Source organism: Cydia amplana, chromosome 26, assembly GCF_948474715.1.
Source record: "Cydia amplana chromosome 26, ilCydAmpl1.1, whole genome shotgun sequence".
In the NCBI taxonomy this organism is placed as follows: Eukaryota; Metazoa; Arthropoda; class Insecta; order Lepidoptera; family Tortricidae; genus Cydia; species Cydia amplana.
In genome coordinates, this window is record NC_086094.1 from 7,410,765 (window position 1) to 7,431,917 (window position 21,153).

General features: G+C 39.3%; 2 protein-coding genes across 5 annotated transcripts in view; one reads left to right on the plus strand and one right to left on the minus strand.

Annotated features, from left to right (window-relative positions):
* The first annotated feature begins 1,464 nt into the window (after nucleotides 1-1,464).
* LOC134660107 (zinc finger protein 883-like) lies at nucleotides 1,465-4,563 on the plus strand. The gene is made up of 2 exons (XM_063515808.1): nucleotides 1,465-2,041; nucleotides 2,991-4,563. The coding sequence occupies exons 1-2, from the start codon at nucleotides 1,465-1,467 to the stop codon at nucleotides 4,559-4,561; spliced, it is 2,148 nt and encodes a 715-aa protein (XP_063371878.1). The 3' UTR covers nucleotides 4,562-4,563.
* Nucleotides 4,564-6,779: 2,216 nt separating this feature from the next.
* LOC134660280 (uncharacterized) overlaps nucleotides 6,780-21,153 on the minus strand; it is a 48,994-nt gene continuing 34,620 nt past the window's right edge. For 2 of the 4 annotated variants that reach the window (XM_063516028.1, XM_063516027.1), the window contains 3 exons: nucleotides 11,074-11,182; nucleotides 10,113-10,208; nucleotides 6,780-9,673 (listed from right to left, as the gene is read on the minus strand). In XM_063516028.1, coding sequence (XP_063372098.1) covers nucleotides 6,831-9,673; nucleotides 10,113-10,208; nucleotides 11,074-11,182 — 3,048 coding nt within the window. In that variant the 3' untranslated portion in view covers nucleotides 6,780-6,830. The remainder of the gene's footprint in view (nucleotides 9,674-10,112; nucleotides 10,209-11,073; nucleotides 11,183-21,153) is intronic. The other 2 variants (XM_063516029.1, XM_063516030.1) reach the window with 1 other exon arrangement.

Below are 21,153 nucleotides of genomic sequence, written 5' to 3' on the forward strand. Positions count from 1 at the left end.
AAGGAGGAGATTCATCAACAGGAACTTGATATTGACATGAAGCGAGAGCGAGAGCGAGACCTACGAGGGGTATTCAAAATATTCTCGGTATGAGAATGAAAACAAACAAGTACGAAAAGTTTGATATTTTTATTTTTCAATATACTCCCCCCCTATGTTCATACACTTAAAAGATCGATCAATTATTTTTTTTAATCCCTCGTAAAAATATTTTTTATCTTTCGTGTAAAAATGCTCCTCCACTGCCGCCTTCAATGCTTCATCGTCAGAAAATTTATTTCCACGCAGATCCTTTTTAAGATTGGGGAGCAAAAAGAAGTCGCTGAGGGCTAAGTCCGGACTATACGGTGGGTGAGTAACAGTTTTAAACCCACATTCAACAATAGCTGCCTTGGCAATATGAGCAGTATGGACGGGGGCGTTGTCATGCAGAAGCAGAATACCTTTGGTTAACTTTCCTCGCCTCTTTTCTTTAATTACATCCTTTAATTGACGTAGAATGTTAGCGTAGTACTGTCCTGTGATATTTACACCTTTTTCTTTATAATCGATTAGTAATACTCCTTCACAATCCCAAAATATCGTGGCCATGACCTTGCCAGCTGAAGGGATGACCTTGAACTTCTTGGGATGAGCTGAACCCTTAATGTGCCACTGCATGGACTCTTGTTTACTCTCTGGGTCATAATGATGAACCCAGGTTTCATCTCCAGTAACTATTCTTTGCAGCACCTCATCAGGATTTTCACCGCACAGGTCAATAAAATCGGAACAACAAGCTACACGCATGTCTTTTTGAAGCCGAGTCAGCATTCGCGGAACCCATCTTGCACTTACTTTTGACATATTAAGATGGTCATGTATAATATCATGTACGGTACCAATAGAGAGATTGGTTACTTGTGCTATAGATTTTACCTTCACTCGACCATCTTCCAATATAAGTTTTTCCACTTTATCAATATTTTCTTGTGAAGTAGCTACTACAGGCCGGCCAGGTCTAGGGTCATCTTCAATACTCTCCCTTCCGCGTTTAAACTCGCTTGACCACTTTTGAATGGTAGATAAAGAAGGAGCAGACTCACGGTAAACACAATCCATTTCCTCTTTTATGGTTTTTTGATTTTTACCCTGTTTTGTCAAGAATTTTATCACGCATCGATGTTCTAATTTAGTTAACATTGTCAATTCGCACATGATGTTCATGTTTGTTCAGCAATTGCAGAAAAACAAAAGACCATCTCGGTTCGAATTATACTTTTTTTTAATGTCAATGAATAAACCTTAGCGGCCAGTAACGAAAGAAATTTTAGAAGAGGTCGTAAGATATCAATACCGAGAATATTTTGAACGCCCCTCGTACCAGCAATTGTTAATGTGAAGCAGGTCGAATACCAGGAAGACGAAGTTGTTGATGTGAAGTTAGTTATAGAAGAAGTTGGTCAGATGAAGCGAGAGGTTAACATGAAGAAAGAAGTCATTCCGCATGAAGTTATTGACACAAAACTGATAAGTAACATAGAGAAAGAGGTCACTTGTGTGAAACAAGAGATCAACCCGTGTCGCAATGTTAAACAAGAAGTTATTGACTTACAAGTCAATGTTAAAGACATAAGACAAGAAGTCACTGATTTGCAAGATGTTAAAGACACGAAGGAACTGCCAGATAAAGTTACAAATGTGAAACAAGAAATTATTGACTTACAAGAGAATGTTAAAGACGTAAGACAAGAAGTCACTGATTTGCAAGATGTTAAAGACACGAAGGAACTGTCAGATAAAGTTATAAATGTTAAACAAGAAGTTACAGACTTACAAGACAATGTTAAAGATGTAAGACAAGAAGAAGATTTTCAAAAAGATGACACAAGGGAGGCGGTTAATTTACGAGAGGATATGAATGATGTGAAGCAGATTGGTCTGCAGAAGGCGGTGCGGATGAAGGAAGAATTAGTGAAGCTGTATTCGGGGCATGAGGTGCGGGACAAGCTGGTGCTGGGCCCGGCTGGCGTGCAGACGCGCGCACAAACTAGAACTCAAGGTCAGTAAAGCCGGGTATTCATTAGGCAACATCACTACATAGTATAAAACAAAGTCGCTTCCCGCTGTCTGTCCCTACGTATGCTTAGATCTTTAAAACTATCAACGGATTTTGATGCGGTTTTTTTAAAGTGTTATCTATAAACTCAGTACAGTTATTCGTCAATCTATAAACTCGCAACAAAAACGGCCGTTTTAACTTTGGACGCATAGATTGACGAATCCAGCAACATACTTAGAAACTAGTTTGATGTATTCAAAAGGTACTTTAATACAAGATACAGTACGTAGCGGCCCCCTTTTTAACAATTAGCTTAACTTTTAATTAACCATAGGTACTTCGTAAGAGGTCTTTAGACCCCCGCAGTGAACGTGTTAAGATGAAAAAGAACGGCCGCTTGTCCAAACGACGTCCCCATTTTCCTCTCTGAATATTGACATAATGGAAAACATTTTTACGTAAAACTAATGCTACATAAGACATAACTAATATCCAATAACAGCTACAGTTTAGCATTAATCAATACAATTAGTATTAGCTATTTTTAAATGGGTTTTTAATTTCATCATATTGCGTATGTCATGGATCTTTCTATCACTCGCGAATTTACGCTTACGCTGCGTCTTACGTAAGCGAACAACTCGCGAACGCGAAGCGAAGTGGCGCGGCGGGCGCACGGCGTTCGCGTTCGCAACGAGATCGCCCATGTAACGTAAAGTCTATTTTTTTATTTGATTTTTTTTATATATAAAAAAATAGACTTTAGGACACTTCTATAGGTATGAAAGGATTAATTCACCCCACGCCGCATCGCTTCGCTTCGCGTTCGCGTGTTGTTCGCCTACGTAGTACGCTGCGTTAGAGGCTAGATTGCAAATTATTCTGACTTTCTTTTCTTGATTCTGATGATGAATTTTGATTTTGATTCTGACTTGATGTTTTGTTATAGAGACTACAGAAGACTTACTGGTCGTCGCGAGTGCGAGCAAAGCCCCACGCGAATGCCGCATCTGCTCAAGAGTGTGCAAGCATCCGAGTGCCTTAAAGATACACATGCGAATACACACGAAAGAAAAACCTTACTCATGCAAAACATGTAACAAACAATTCGCAGTACACGACACTTTAGTGAAACACGAGCGCGTCCATACCGGCGCTAAACCTTACTCCTGTAGCGTGTGTGTCAAACAGTTTGCACACAAAAGTGGTTTAAAGATACATGAACGAACACACACCGGGGAGAAACCATACGCGTGCAAATTATGTGACGAGAGCTTCACTAGTCTGGATAATTTGAAGAATCACAAACTAAAACATACCGGTGATAAGCCCTATTTCTGCAGCGTGTGCGAAAAGAGGTTCACTAAGCGAAGTACATTAAACAGTCACGAAAAAAATCATAAAGGAGAAAAACCACACTCATGCAATATATGTAATAAAGAGTTTTCGAGACTTAGTAATTTAAAAATGCACGAACGAAGTCACACAGGTGAAAAACCTTATTCCTGCGAATTGTGCGAGAAGAAGTTTGCACACCGCAGTCATTTGAAGACTCACGAGCGTATCCATACCGGTGAAAAGCCGTATTCTTGTGAAGTATGTAACGAGACCTTTACTCAGCGCACTACTTTAAATAACCATAAACAGATCCACACAGGGGAGAAGCGATACTCTTGTGGAACGTGCGACAAGAAGTTTGCTCAAAGTGGCCATTTAAAGGTTCACGAGCGTATTCACAGCGGGGAGAAACCTTATTCCTGCGAAGTATGTAAAGATAGTTTTACTTATAGCAGCTCTTTAAAGAGTCATGTACGTATTCACACCGGTGAAAAGCCGTATTCTTGTGAAGTATGTAACGAGACCTTTACTCAGCGCACTACTTTAAATAACCATAAACAGATCCACACAGGGGGGAAGCGATACTCTTGTGGAACGTGCGACAAGAAGTTTGCTCAAAGTGGCCATTTAAAGGTTCACGAGCGTATTCACAGCGGGGAGAAACCTTATTCCTGCGAAGTATGTAAAGATAGTTTTACTTATAGCAGCTCTTTAAAGAGTCATGTACGTATTCACACCGGTGTAAAACCTTATTCCTGCGAAGTATGTAAAGATAGTTTTACTTATAGCAGCTCTTTAAAGAGTCATGTACGTATTCACACTGGTGTAAAACCTTACTCCTGTGGTATATGTATAAAAGAGTTATCACATCTACATACTTTAAAGGTTCACGCACGCACTCACACGGGTGAGAGACCATATTCATGCGGGACGTGTACGAAGTCATTCACCCGCCGCAGCCATTTGCTTTACCACGAGCGTGTACACAGCGGAGACAAGCCATACACCTGTGATGTATGTAAAAAGAGCTTTATGCAACGTAATACATTAATAATTCATGAAAGGATTCACACAGGTGAGAAACCATTCTCATGCGAGATGTGTGAGAAGAAGTTTACTAACAGTAGCGGTTTGAAGAGCCACAAGCGTGTACACACCGGTTTGAAATCATTTTTTTTGTGAATAATGTTAAGAAGGTATTAAAATAACCGGCCAAGTGCGAGAACTCGCGTTCCAAGGGTTCCGTACATTCAGTCCGACTCACGCTTGACTGCACATTTTTAATAGGTTTTCCTGGCTTGTACACATATTTAATTATACAAACGGGTCTACCGCGATATAATTTCATTGTTTCTACCTTAAATTCCGACGTTTCAGCTGAGTTGCACCAGTCTTTCCGTGACCACAGCTGGTGCAACTCAGCACGTCGTAATTTCGTCGGAATTTAAGGTAAAAACAATGAAATTATATCGCGGTAGTGCCGTTTGTGTAATTAAATATAGGTTTTCCTGTCATCTATAGGTAAAGATCTATTTTGTGTATTTCTTTTTTTTTTTTAGACCCCGTAGTTTCGGAGATAAAGGGAGGGGGGGGGGATTGGTCGGATAGACAGACAGATGCACGAGTGATCCTATAAGGGCTCCGCTTTTTTTCCTTTCGAGGTACGGAACCCTAAAAACGTCATCAACATCATTTTAGCCTCCTGTCGCCCACTGCTGAGCATAGGCCTATCTTAGTACTTAGTAGTCTTAGTACTTAGTAGACTTAGTGTACGCCACTTATCCCGTACAGCTCAGCTAAAACACAAATTATTTTTAAAAGTAGCCTTGTAGTTGAACAAATGTTGGTCAGTGTATAGTCGCCATCAGATATATCGGAGCGCCCGAGGTGCTTAAAAATATCTGAATACGCACTCTAGCGCCTTGACAATAGAGGCATGTTCATATATTTCTGAGTGCGTTGGCCGCTCCGATATATCTGATGACGAGCCACACCCGGTACATCTGCTGTTACTTAATCTTGTTTCTTAATATAAAATAGAGTTTCATTTGTTTATTACTTTTAAATCGAGTTCTCATGTGATTTTCTTCTAATAAATGAGAACAGCAAAGCTATTTGGATTTTCATTACAATCTTTAAATTATTGTGTGAAAAGCACTACCAATACCAAACGCCTAATCGGTGCTTTTTTTGCAAGACCGAAGTGATCCCATAAGTCAGCGGTCGGCAACATGCGGCCCGCGAACCTCTCACATGCGGCTCTCGAGCATCCCTGGCTATTTTGTATGTAATATTGACAAACGACAATGTTTGATAAAGTCATAAATATTAACAAAGTGTGGCCCGCGTCAACTTCGTTAACTACTGCGCGCCCCTTGGCCGCTAAAAGGTTGCCGACCGCTGCCATAAGTTATAAAGTAAGTATTCGTGAACAAAGTTTTGTATGAAGCACCAGGCGTGGCTCACTCCGCGATTTCGTCGCGTCGCTACAAGTACCTACAAGTACATGCGGCCCACACCAATTATGGTGTCTAGGAAGTAGTTGCCGCGCACCGCTACGGAACGGACGCCTGCTCGCACTTGCGCCACCTAGCGGTCATATCTGTCGTAATGAACGCGTTTTGGTAGAAACTGAATCTTCTGTATCTAGTACTATTATTTATTCTGTGGGAGCACTAGAAATAAAACAAGCATATGTACTGTACATTTTATTCTTAAAGAAATACATTTGTACTACCGTACATACAGACATCCACTTACCAAAGATCAATAAATAGTGGAGAAACAAGAAAATACTTAATTGCTTAAAATTAATGTTAAAGATATAAATAGTGATAGTTAAATAAGTCAGATCTGAGAAATCTCAGGCAGTTTACAAAGTTCTAAAGAAAATAGAGCTCTTAAACGGTGGAGTTTTCTCAGATCTCCAGTAGATGGCGTTATTATAAATAAGTTAAATTAAATTCGTTACATTTAAAATCGTTTGTTTCAAAAAAGATGTCGAATCAGTCTTTTAATTCCGACACCTTTTACTATTGCTCATTTCTAAATATATCCCTTATCTTATCCCTTACGGATATAACATTATGTTTAATATTTTCTAAATAACTTAGTTTTAGAAAGGGATATTTAGAAATCAGCAAATACAGATGGCATTTTAAAATCCCAGTGAGCCTCTTGTGACTGTTAAACTAAACTAAAGTAAATAATTTAGAAAGGTATGACCAATCAGAAATACGTGACTTCATCCTGCTACTGAGCCAAAAGTTATTTTCCGTATTATGGCATTAAAATCACAAAAACGCGGTCCTAGCTTTATGCGGACGTGATGTCATTATGTAGTATTTTATAGTCGATTATTTGCTTATTATATTAGCAAAACTCTTCTATTGTTTCTTATGAATTCTTTAAGTAACTCACTGTTTTACAGACTAGATTCTCCAAATATTTCCTACGATTCTTCCTTCTCAATTTTATCTCCGAACTCATGTTTCTTTTCGTAATCGCCTTCACTTATACTCGTCGCTACTGAGATTTCAGTAACTGGCTCCTGTTTCTCAGTCACTTCGGTTTTCTCGTCGAAATAGATGGCTACATCGTTGTCATCGATTTCTTCAACTGGCGCTACATTATCCACGTTTGGCGGAGGCACTACGATGGTTTGAGTCACCGAATTATCAGCTCTTAAATCGCATTCTGTGTGCGGAATATCACCTCTGTGTCTATGTATTATTTCACTGTTAAGTATCTGTTTGATATCTTTGTTAGTACTCTGTATTTCTTGATCAATAGTTACCGGTTTCTCTTCAATTTTCTCTTTTTCTTTGGTCCTATCGATAGGTTCGTAGCCAGCAGGCAAAATAAGGCCACCGGCGTCTAAGTTTGCTAAATCTAAACTGCTGGCTTGTTCGAAATTGATGTTCTGGTTTTGGACCTTCACTTGTCTCGGTTTCTGCGAAGGCTGCTCGATGGCTTGCAGGATACTTTGCAAAAGACCTTCAGATAGTAATTGCTCGTGAGGTATCGAGGGTTGTCCTTTGCCGTTGTGGTCTGCGGAAGACTGTATTTGGTAAGAATAGCTGTTGCCTTTGCTCTTCTCTCTCTGTCCGAATTGTGATATTTGTCCATTAACCTGGCTCAAGCTTTGGCTTGTCGAAACAATTTTCTGTTGCAATTGCCTAGTTTCCTCACTCAAATTCCTGATTTTCTCAGAAGTTTGGAAGATCTGCTGTTGCAAACCTTCATGTTTGTAACTATGCTTTCCAGACTCGTCTTTTATAGATTTACCTTTCTGTATGCTTGTTTTCTCCGTCTTTTCGCTCTTTATCTTATTGCTTGGTAGAATCGTTTGAACTAATGAGTGAGAGGCAGTGTCTAGGTCTTTAGAATTGTATGAGATTGAATCGCTTCCAGCTGCAGGAGTGTTGAAGCCGTTCGAAGGCGATATTAATGTCTGCTGGCTTTTAGATAAGGTTGATCCTAAAGAGCTCAAACTGGCGACGTAACTGGACGCTAACTCCGAAGGTATCTTCTCCCCCAACTGAGCCGCTTTTAGAATAGCTTCGTGATAAGGACAGTGTTTCAAAATAGCGGCCGCCTCCAAGTTCGAAAGATTAGCAAATATCGTACCGTCTAAAGAAGCTGTGACCGTATTTGTGTTAGAGTCTGAAGCTGTATGGTCGGCTATAGTTCCGAGAGGTGCTGAGTAAGAGTCGATAGGAGAGCCATATGAGCTGCTAGGCTGTACTTGTTGTTGGAAGTGGATAGGGTTGCCGGCGTGAGGCAAACTGAAAAGGTTCGAAGGCTCGATGGACAAAGCAAGGTTTCCAATGCCAAAGTTGCCGATCTGATGATTAGCGTCCTTAACTTCCCTGACAGGTGGGGGCAGATACGCCGGCCCTTGTTTGATGTGGTCGATATTATGAGCATCCTTCACGCGCGTAGTTTGCCCTATGTTTTGGAACAGGCCTTCAGGGACGGATTCCCTGAATTTAATTGGGTGACGAGGAGAAATGCCGCCTGAATGTCCGCCGCCTGAGTGACTTCCGTAAGGGATCGGGAGATTAGCTGGCGGTGGGCGTGGGGGCGCTCCGTACTGGCTTCCAGGTGGGACTCCGTAAACTCCTGAAGGTGGAACTAAGCCTTTGGCGCCCTGTTGTCTAATAGACGTCGGGTATGATCCTCCTGATATCTCCACAGGCGGAGCGCCGTACGTATCAAACGGCTTGTTCTGCGCTTGCGGCAAACTCTGAAGACCAAGATCTTGGCTCGGTTCAGTATAATGCGCTTCAAATACAGTCTTTGATTGATCAATGTGATTAGAATCTCCACCAACGATAGCGTTTAAATCAATATTTGCTAAGATATCCTGATGTACGTTGGAATAGCCTGTAGATATTTGAGCGCCAGAGAAAGATGGTCCTGCGTTCGCGCTTGGGAGCGAATGACCATCTAAATTTAAATGAACTTCTTGGACGGGTGCTGGCGGTGGCGGGCCGTATTCGTCTCCAATATTATTGTCTAAATTTTCAATAACAGGCTTGGAGACTCCAGGAATCGGCTTCCATCCATCGTAGAGTACATGAGGGGGCGTTGGTGGGGCGGGGATGCCTGGATGCGGTGGCCTTGGGTTGGGATCAGGTTGCGGAGGACCATAATGCCCGATGTTACCGATATCTTGAACCACAACTTGCTCATTAGGTCCTATAGGGCCGATGGCGTGTCCAGGGGGTCCGTAAGTGTCAGAAGGGATGGGGAAGTTCGGTTTCAGGTCTAAAGGTAAGGATGGGATAGGGGTTCCGTATATGGTCGCTGGTAAATCGATGTTTCCGATTCCTGTGCCAAAGTTCTGTGGTAAATTGATCTGTGGAAGCTCAGGTAAGGCCGGTAAAGGTATGTTGTTTACTGGGGCACCATAATTGGTCTGTAATTTAGGCGGTCCATATACAGGTTTAGGAGGTCCGTACATTTGTTTCGGGATGCCATAAACTGGCTTAGGGAATTGAATTTTCGGTGGTTTGAAAGGTGCTCCATAGGTTTGTTTCGGGGGCCCGTAAGTTTTCTTAGGTGGTCCGTAGACGGGTTTGGGGGGTCCGTATATTTGTTTAGGGGGTCCGTAGGTTTGCTTGGGGGGTCCGTAGATGGGGTGAGGCTTGCGCATGGGGGGTGGGGGGCCCTCGTAGGCCTGGCTGGGGAACACAATGGGCTGAGGGGGTCCGTAGGCGCCAGGTGGGGTGTCGAAGATGTTGTTCTGGAAGTCCTGCTGCTGGAACACGGGCGCTGGGTGCTGGAGACCTGGAAACACATAAAATAGGAGGTTTAATATAATATCGATTTTATTTGTAAAGTCACAAATGTCAGTCATATTCATTCATTATCCCGGCATTTTGCCACGGCTCATGAGAGCATGGGGTCCGCTTGACAACTAATTCCAAGCATTGACGTAGGTGCTAATAGTTTATACGAAAGCGACTGCCATCTGACCTTCCAACCCAGAGAGGAAACTAGGCCTTATTGGGATTAGTCCTCACGATGTTTTCCTTCACCGAAAAGCAACTGGTACCTAAATATCAAATGATATTTCGTACATATTAAGTTTCAAAAAAACTCATTGCCCGGTTTGAACGGTTTGCCCGGTTTGAACCCGCGACCTCCGGATTGAAAGTCGCACGATCTTACCGCTAGGCCACCAGCGCTTTAGGCGTGTCGTAGGCACTAGTTTTTAAATATTTACCATTAGAGTTGTCTCTCGGGGGGCCGTACGCGTCGGACGGTAGCGGCTCTCCGTACGAGTTCGACAACGACGCCTCACGCTTCTGAGCCTGCGCGCCTGAAAACATGAGGAATGGCATAAGTTTCGCTACTGACGTAAAATGTATACTACTAAAAATTTTCGAGCATTAGAGTTTTTGTTTGCCGCTACATGTATTGTCAACTAGCAGAATGTCCGCTACTTGACGCTAGATGTCGACTATGGAATAACACGCGTTTTGGTAAGAAAACTGATGTATAGAGTTACCATCACTCTTTCTTTACTTATATTTCTTTATACTAGGAGCAGGCGTGTCTCACTCCGCGATTTTGTCGCTTTGCTACAGGTAGCTAAAAGTACATCCGTTCCGGCCCCAATTTTGGGGAAAGCCATAAGCCGCGCGTGGCGCCGTCGCCACCTAGCGGCCATATCTGTGCTGATCGTAACAGACGCGTTTTGTTAGAGAGTGAGTCTTCTGTACTTAGTACTATTATTTATTCTGTGCTAGGTAGGAGTGAGACATATTGAACAACATTTACACAGAAGAGAGTAGAAATTAAACAGATATTTATATAGCTGGTCAAGCAAATCTTGTTAGTAAAAAAGGCGCGTAATTCAAATTTTCTTACGATATCCCTTCGCACCTACATTTTTCAGCCGCTTTTTTCTACTGACAAGATTTGCTTGACCAAGTATAGTAGTTTAATGTGGCATAATCAAAGGTGTTTTAATAAGTGTTTTATGAAAAAAGCTGAAAGCGAGTATCATAAAATAAATCGGTTTAAGCGTGAAGAGGTAACGGACGGTCATATAGTGACTTTCGCATTTTATGTTATTTACGGGGCCAGGGATTGTCAGCCGAGAATAGCGAGGTCGTTATATAACACGAGATTGGCAGACCATTTCCCTGTAGAAATGTTGCAAGCAGTACCTGCGCAATTACCTGACTGCGTCGCTTCTGCCACGAGGTCCTGCTCGCTGTCCTTGGCCACCAGACCTGGTGGAGTGTCTTCCGCCAACGCCAGGCCGAGGATACACCATAGCAGCAGCGTCTGGAACATAACATCAGAGGTTATAAGTTACATATAGCTTGTCCGGCGTTTTAATGTCGCGTTAGTGTAAGGCCTGAGTGGACGCTCGAGTTGGGCGTGCAGCGGGGCGGGGCGTGCGGCGTGCATGTTAAACAAATGCGCACGTATAGGAGCGGCCTTAGTGCACGCTGCTCACATCACGCGTGAGCCCGACGCTACGCTGCACGCCCCGCCGAGCGAGCGTCCACTCAGGCCTTAGACTTAGTAATAGACACAATTTAAGACATATGTAACTCCGTATACCTACTATCTATTCTCTTTGGTAGAGACATAAAGATAAGTTAATTACCTAGTTATCTATTGTAATAAGTTTTTGGCAAAAAAATCATTTTTGGTACAAGCTTTTATCGCTGACTGTACTTTTTATGATTGTCACAAGTGTTGCGAGAAATTTGTTCAGCGACTTTTAAAAATAACTTTTGATTTGATTTTTAGTACACTTCCAAGTTTATTCTAAGACGCAATGTAGTATTGCGAATTTTGTTATGTTTGACGAAAAGTAAAGTCAAATTACAATGATCTTTTAGCGTACATTGAAGACAATATTTATTTTGTATGAAAAATAGCAAGTCTTATTCATAATGTTTAAAAGTTGTTAAACAAAAGTGTCGCAGTTTGAGGAGTACAATATGTGTTTTAATTATTTGCTCGTGTTACAGGCCACACTTGTGCCCTGTTTATCAAAAGCTTGTAACTTGTAATACAAGCGGAAGTCCCTTTTTGACAGCTTTTGTTAGAAAGGGACTTCCACTTGTATTACAAGTTACAAGCTTTTGATAAACAGGACACTGGTATATGTATAGGTGAACCAGGATCTATTGAGGGTGCGCCATGTTGCGGAATTTCACTGGAACTAATTTTTTTATACTACACTGAATTGTCACCCTATACATGAGAATAACAGCGCCCTCTTGACAATTATCATATATTACTGGTCAGGCTATAAATAGAGCTATTTACCTTTTCATTACCCATACAAACATCTCAACCTACCATTAAGAGCATTAAGCAGTAATTGTATTATCGTCATACCATTTAGAGAATTATGTGAAGCACGGCTCGGAAACTAGAAATTATGAAGACGACTTTCCTTTTTATAGAGCACAATTCTGTTTATATTTGACTAGCTACCGCCCGCGACTGCCTGATGATTGAAGACATAAATTTTTGCCAAAAATTCAATTTTTGATACAAGTTTTTATCGCTGGTGGTGGTTTTTACTTTTCTGTCCACAGGCAACTAATACTCATCGAGACAATTCTAACAACCCCAAACACAATTAGTTTGCGATGTTTTATCACAGAGTTCTTCCCATGGCCACCTCCTGTCTCCATCATCAGATCAGTTCCATATCCATATCATCATAATATTGCATTGTTATCCGATTTACATATGTATGTAAAATTTCAGCTAAATCGAAAATCGGGAAGTGGGTCAAATTTAGCTTCCAAGACTGGACCCACACTATAGTTCGTTTTTAGGGTTCCGTACCGAAAGGGTAAAAACGGGACCCTATTACTAAGACTCCGCTGTCCGTCCGTCCGTCCGTCCGTCTGTCACCAAGCTGTATCTCACGAACCGTGATAGCTAGACAGTTGAAATTTTCACAGATGATGTATTTCTGTTGCTGCTATAACAACCAATACTAAAAACAGAATAAAATAAATATTTAAGTGGGGCTCCCATACAACAAACGTGATTTTTGACCGAAGTTAAGCAACGTCGGGGGGGTCAGTACTTGGATGGGTGCCCGTTTTTTTGCTCGTTTGTTTTTGCTTGTTTTGCTCTATTTTTTGTTGATGGTAAGGAACCCTCCGTGCGCGAGTCCGACTCGCACTTGGCCGGTTTTTTATTTTAGCATTAGGAATTTAGGAAGAAGATAAGCGATCTTGAAGTATGTCTTTTAATTAAAAAAAGCTTTTTAAAAATCAGTAACTATTACTTATGAAAGCAAAATAATGTATAAATAATCGTATATGATTCATAATTGTTACATAATTGCCGTGACTTATTTTTCAAGTGTTTTTCAATAAAAAGACACGTCAAGATTGTTTACCTTTTTTCTAATGCTAAAAGAAACGAACTATAACTAACTAACATATGTTATAATTGTTATATGTTACATATGACATGACATCCGAACGTTACATCTAGAGATGCCCCGAATAGTGGTTTTGGCCGAATACCAAATACCGAATATTCGGCGACCGAATATTCGGCATGAGATGCGAACATTGTGAGTCACAATTATTATGAAAACTGTTCGCCAACAAAGCACGTTTGCTAAGATATATTTTTTTGTGAAACAGAACTAATGTAGTTAGAGTCAATCAAATCAGACCCATGATAAAAATAAAATATGTATTTCATAATTAACAAATTAAAAGGGTCTTCCTATTTAACAACTTTCCAATAATACATTTTAAATATACCTAATTTTTGGTATTTTTTCGGTATTCGGCCGAATAGTAGGCAACATTCGGCCGAATACCGAATATTCGGCAAAGTGGCCGAATACCGCATAGTTGCCGAATATTCGTGCCATCTCTAGTTACATCTTCGATACAGTCCATATTACTTTTCACACCTCCTATTCAGAAAAGATCTTTTTCACCTCAGCAGCTCGAACAAGGGTACTTTGCTACTTAAAAACAGTGAGCAAAATCGCATTTTGCTCACTGAGTGAGACAAAATGAGCAAAATGCAATTTTGCTCACTCAGTGAGCAAAATGCGATTTTGCTCACTGTTTTTAAGTAGCAAAGTACCCTTGTTCGAGCTGCTGAGGTGAAAACTTAATTGTTGGTATATCTTACGAAAACATGAGTAAATAGAGGTAAGTGATGAAGAAGGAATACATTTTTCGGGTTCTCTAATATGTTCTCACTGCTGAGGTGAAAAGTTTTGTGAACTACACGAGATCAAAGTTATTTACATCTCGTGTGCTTTTGAGTCCCTTACTACGCTCAAGATTCTAAATTAGATTCACTCGCTACGCTCGTGAATCTAGTATAGAATCTTTCGCTTGCACGGGACTCAAAATAAGCACTCGAAGAAATATCAAACTTTGATCTCTTGTTGTACAAATAACTATTTCTTCCCTGCTAGGAGGGATCAAAGTGGCACTTTTCCTCCCTGCTAGGAGGGAGCAAAGTAACACTTTTCTGTTCTAGCACAATATTTTTACATTTTTTTTGCACATTATTTTTTTAGCTTAAATAATCTCTTTAAGCATCAGATTGTGTAAGATTTTTTTTATTTTCCTCATAGTTGATGTGAAAAGCAGTATGTGTCAGTGTCACACGGTATCAAAATTATTTCGTCTTGGGCGTTAACACTTGAATCCCTCATTACGATCCCTTAACACAAACTACTGTTTCTAGCTTATTTAGTGCTTACTGGGTCGATCTATGTAAGATAAGGTCCGTAGGTATATCGGCAATGACCCTGTATCATAGACTAATGACTAATCTCCATAGAGTACACTCTCGCCGCGTAATGGGAACGTAAACTAGATTAAGGCGTAGTGCGGGGAAAAGTTGTCGATGGATGTTCATTTATTAACGTTGACGACCCCTTCTAACAAAGGTGTTTTTTTTTAAGTGAAAACTTCTTTAGCGGCGCTGTGCACTTTTTGTGATGGGGTAAAATGTTAAACTCGCGACAGGTAAGATTCGTAAGACGTAAGACGGACACGTGAACAGATCGAAAAACTGTTACAATAATGTAATTGAGTTTTTCTTTATTGATTTAAATGCCATCTAGTGAGTTTCCCTCTAACTGGTACTATTCTAACTCGAGTACTAACAGTGATGTGCTTAGAGGTTTCAAGTAATGCGACGAAATAACGCTAGATGGCGTTAACCTCAATTATACATAGTAATTCCGCTACTCTACTTAGCTTTATCAGAAGTGTTTGAAAAATTGCGTCACGAAACTTTTCTGGAATGCCCACATATTTCCCGTTTTGATTTTGGTATTTATAATAATTTGAGAACGCAATGTTTGCCAACATACAGTTTAGTGAAAATATTGTATAGGTTAGGGTAGTTTAAGTATTTTTTTGATATCTATAAATTAAAAAAATAGGTTTCGTTTGGTAAATTTATGTTGTTTAAGATTATTTTCTTTATCGATATCTGCGATAAACTACTGCGCGACAATGTACTTCCCTCTAGTCTATTGTCTATTACGCCACAACCACAGACAATCAGACCCAATTAGATAGACAAGAGTTCCCGCGCTTTTTGCCGTCATGGGAAGTGTCGTGGCGGAAGTGAATGTAGGCATAGACCATGAATCTAGTATTAAACTGGATTGGGCATGAGTGGTGGGGATAACTGACAGAACGGGATAGTCTTATGTATCTTTCAGTAGGAGTAGCAGCAAAAGCGCTATTATTGTTTGTCCTTGTCACAGTCTCACATATTTTTTGTTTCCCACCGTAAATTTAGTATGGATTACGGTGGGCAAAAAATAAATTCGACCAATCATAGTGTCGCATTGCGTATGTTTTGTCCCTCACGGAGGCACGCGTATACCACTTCTATAGGATGCTACCTTCTATGGCATAGACTTAACCATAATTTTTTTTAATCCGGGCGGTCTGGTCTATGGATCTTAAGTTCTTAACCTCACTACCAAATCGTTTATTATAATTATATCATTTTCTTTTTACACATCACCTATTCGGAAAAAGGCTTTTTCTTCCCCGCTAGGAGGGATCAAAGTGGCTCTTTTCTTCCCTGCTTTTGTTACAAGCTTTTGAGAAACGGGCCCCAGGTCTTAATTTAAGAAATATTTTTGTAATTTTGTTTGTAAACGACCGTTTGTTTCTTAAATAAATAAATATGTAATTTAAAAAAATATACAAAAAAAATTCCCGTGATCCGTGACAGTCTACTATTTCATCATCATCACACTTGCCAAAAAATAGGTTCAGGCGGAGTATGTCACTTTCTTAGGACGTCACATTCTGAGTTCGTCACTTTCTGACTTTGTCACTTTCTGAGATCGTCACATTCTGAGTTCGTCACTTTCTGATTTTGTCACTTTCTGAGATCGTCACATTCTGAGTACGACACTTTCTGAGGACGTCACTTTCTGAGTACGTCACATTCTGAGAACGCCACTTTCTGAGGACGTCACTTTCTGAGTTCGTCACTTTTTTAGCATAGGTACGATTTAACAGTATAATATACCTGCACGAAAGATGTATACTGCCAGCAACCAGATTAGCTGTTCGACATACGGTCGCTTTTATATCCTACATACCAATACCAATCTCTGTTTGCCTTACACCTGACTGGTAGAGAATTCCATTTGGCAAAACGTCCTATGTTTCGTGCAATAAAGTGAAAATAGAGAAATAAATAATAATAAAAAACAATCTAATTATGTTTCAATCAGAGTATTTAATTCAGAATAAGTACCTACTTAGAAACTACAAGCACCAAAACATTTAGCCACAGATTGGAGTTAGGCCGGCAACAGCTTCGATTCAATACACATAAATGTATCGCACAGTAGGAACCATGATTTTATCATTCTCCGCTGTGGTTAGCTCGTGAAGGTATCACGGCAAGCTCGCTGACACCAGTAGAAGGTCATAATCCAACATATTTACATTTAAACGGACTGCCGCTCCTTTCGTGACAACATATTCTTCAGCATACCGCGTCTTCTGTCATGTCTCCATAAACTCAAACGTCTTTTTTTCTGATGATAGTGTAAATTTTGGATACCTATCTGCGTATAAAATCAGCATTGCAGTTTTGTTTCAGACAATATTTCTTCTCGTGTCATCTGTGGAGAATAGGCGTCAATGGATTTTTTCTTCAAAGCGTTGCCGAATTTCAGAATATATGTTCAGCTATCAATCACTTCTGCGTATGGAGTGATCCATACTCTCATAGTTCTCATGTTCTTTATTTGTTTGTTTTCTTCCTATATGTATAGGTTACACGATGAATTTTTAAATTATTATTACATTATACTTTTAGCCTGACAATAGAAATCTAGCATGTCGCCGATTTGACAACGCTGATTTTTTTTCTATTTAAAATGCGTAACTACAAAAAGGTTATATATAGTTTGAGGACTGTGTAGCCGCCGTGCAGGTCAGGAGCTCGACGACTCAAATAAAAAGCTTCAATTCTTATAGTGAACTGATATAATTTTCCAAGTACTGGTTTACAAGGGTTCTTGCCAAAACGGTTAAATGTAGAAGTGGTGTAGTTATTGTATGAAGGCTGATGAGAGAGTGATTTGTATAATTTCAATAGTACAAAAGGTGGTTTAAATTTAGGTGCCTCTAATTGGCCGCGATACAAAGTATGTGGAGCGCTCCTATTGGTGCTTAAGAAAAAGCTGCCGAATACTAGCCGAGCCCGACGGCCGCGTTTAGCTACTGCATTAGGAATATAGGTATTGAGATTTTATACAAATAAAGGTTGCGTTCGCAACAGACTGTCTCATTTCAAACATAGACAGAGATAATCATACTATCTTTGTCTTACTCTAGTACTAGCACCCAAAAGAAAAGGATGAGTATAGTTTGTATTGTTCTTATTTAATGACAAATTGGTTTAACCAACTATAATTCGATAATATGGTGCGCTAGCTTTGACCCGTGACTTCATCTGCGTGGAAATATGGTGATAATAATTATAGCTGGTCAACCAAATCTTGTCAGTAAAAAAAGGCGCGAAATTCAAATTTTCTATGGGACAATATCCCTTCGCGCCTACATTTTTCAAATTTGCCGCCTTTTTCTACTGTCAAGATCTGGTTGACCAAGTATATGTCCTTCCCCGGGCCTCAAATCTTGGGGAACGAAAATTTGATTATTTTTGCGCTACGACGTACGGTTTAGTAGATACAGCATTATAAAGTTTTTTTTTGTTTTTTTTATTTCTTTTTTGTTTTTTTTTTTATATTAATTAGGGGTTTCTTACAGAGGAATGAACATTTTATTATTTTTGCACTACGACGCACGGTTTAGGAGATACAACCCATAGACCTTTTTCTTTCATACACAATGTATGGACTGACGTTTATCTGACATGGCTATTTTTACGTTACGCATACATTTGACGTTCCCCTCCCCCGCAAAAATCGGCAGACTGTTGTGTACAGAAAATTACAGACATGGCGTCTCCGTTTGATTATATCCTCCAAGGTTTTTACGCTACGACGCGAAGGACCTATTTAATTATTGTTTATAAATCATCATCATCATCATTATATTTCTACGCAGTTGAAGTCGCGGGTCGAAGCTAGCGCAACATATTTATTATCTATACAGTCCGTTAACTCTAACGACCTTCGGATTTTAGAAAGATACTTACATCAGGTATCGGCGGTAACACGCGAAGGTGATACTGCTATTCTGCTTTCTTACTCACTCACAAAAAGTTTTAAACTTACCGCAAAAAGTCAGGGATACCTATTGTCTCAATGTAAAATAAGCCCTAATTTAATGACGTTATGCTTAATATTTGGTTGATGACTATATTGCTATTTGACTTTTTTTGTCATATTCTATATAAAATAGAATCAGAATTTGAAAGCAGAACGTCACACCGTCATTTACTACTTCTGGCTGAAATTATATAGAGTGGTAATAACAGTCACATTTTTTTTTGTAGGTAAGTAAGTATATTTTATAGTTTGTGTTTTTTATTTTATCTCTAGTTTTAATTCAAATTTACTTTAAAATAAAAGAATAAATTAAAACAATAATTTTAAATTTAATTTGTAAATATACAGTAAGTACTTAAAAGTCACATATTTTAATGAATTTAAATATTTACTTACCTACTAGTTATGGTGGTATTAACTACTCTATACAAGGTAGTACAAACCTCGAAGTCCAAAAATTTTTTTTAGATTCTTCACTACGTGGGCTATCAGATTACTAATTTGGGAACTTTCCACCTCGGTTCCTTTGACCGGCGACTCTGTCAAATTATGATGTTATTATGGTGTTAAGGTCCCTTTTTAGAGTTTTTCGTAAATAACTCTTGAACGGTGGCCCGTAGCAAAAAATGTTCTACTACATAAGTAATCCATATAAAATTTTCTACAAAAAAGATTCAGTACACTTTTTCGCTAGGATCAATGTTTTAAAATATATTAAAGTGGGAAAGTCACGTATAATTTATTCTAAGGTTGTTACTTTTTAGTTTTTCGTAAATAACTCGTAAACGGTAGCCCACAGCAAAAAATTATCTTTTACGTAAATAATCTATTTGAGATTTCTTATAAAATAAATGCTACTTTTTTCGCTAGGATCAACATTAAAAAATATATTTTCTATTTTCTATTACGCGATTACGTCCGATTTTACCCGAAAAACGAATTTCATTCTGAGAGTTAACGGACTGTAATTAGTATAGTTGGTCAAACCAATTTGTCATTAAATAAGAACAATACAAACTGTACTTATCCTTTTCTTTTGGGTGCTAGTACTAGAGTAAGACAAAGATAGTATGATTATCTCTGTCTATGTTTGAAATGAGAGAGTCCTTTGACAAACTACTTATATATAACCTTTTTGTAGTTTCGCATTTTAAATAGAAAAAAAATCAGCGATGTCAAATCGGCGACATGCTAGATTTTTATTGTCAGGCTAAAAGTATAATGTAATAATAATTTAAAAATTAATCGTGTAACCTATACATATAGGAAGAAAACAAACAAATAAAGAACATGAGAACTATGAGAGTATGGATCACTCCATACGCAGAAGTGATTGATGGCTGAACATATATTCTGAAATTCGGCAACGCTTTGAAGAAAAAATCCATTGACGCCTATTCTCCACAGATGACACGAGAAGAAATATTGTCTGAAACAAAACTGCAATGCTGATTTTATACGCAGATAGGTATCCAAAATTTACACTACCATCAGAAACAAAAGACGTTTGAGTTTATGGAGACATGACAGAAGATGCTGAAGAATATGTTGTCACGAAAGGAGCGGCAGTCCGTTTAAATGTAAATATGTTGGAATGACCTTCTACTGGTGTCAGCGAGCTTGCCGTGATACCTTCACAAGCTAATCACAGCGGCGAATGATAAAATCATGGTTCCTACTGTGCGAAACATTTATGTGTATTGAATCGAAGCTGTTGCCGGCCTAACTCCAATTTGTGGCTAAATGTTTTGGTGCTTGTAGTTTCTAAGTACTTATTCTGAATTAAATACTCTGATTGAAACATAATTAGATTGTTTTATTATTATTATTTATTTCTCTATTTTCACTTTATTGCACGAAACATAGGACGTTTTGCCAAATGGAATTCTCTACCAGTCAGGTGTAAGGCAAACAGAGATTGGTATTGGTATGTAGGATATAAAAGCGACCGTATGTCGAACAGCTAATCTGGTTGCTGGCAGTATACATCTTTCGTGCAGGTATATTATACTGTTAAATCGTACCTATGCTAAAAAAGTGACGAACTCAGAAAGTGACGAACTCAGAAAGTGACGTCCTCAGAAAGTGGCATTCTCAGAATGTGACGTACTCAGAAAGTGACGTCCTCAGAAAGTGTCGTACTCAGAATGTGACGATCTCAGAAAGTGACAAAGTCAGAAAGTGACGAACTCAGAATGTGACGATCTCAGAAAGTGACAAAGTCAGAAAGTGACGAACTCAGAATGTGACGTCCTAAGAAAGTGACATACTCCGCCTGAACCAAAAAAAATATTGTGATCAAATTTTAAACCTCTCGCAAGTTTCGCGCGGCGCGCCATATCTTTTGTTACTTTTCAATTTCCTGGATTTACGCCTACTCTAACGATAATAACGATCTTCCAAAAACACTATAAGAAACTAACCACACCGATTGGCTACATTTCCTTAGTTCAGTTGTTCCGCTAGTTTTCGCTTGTAATGGGAAGTTATTAGTTATGAAGTTATGATGTAT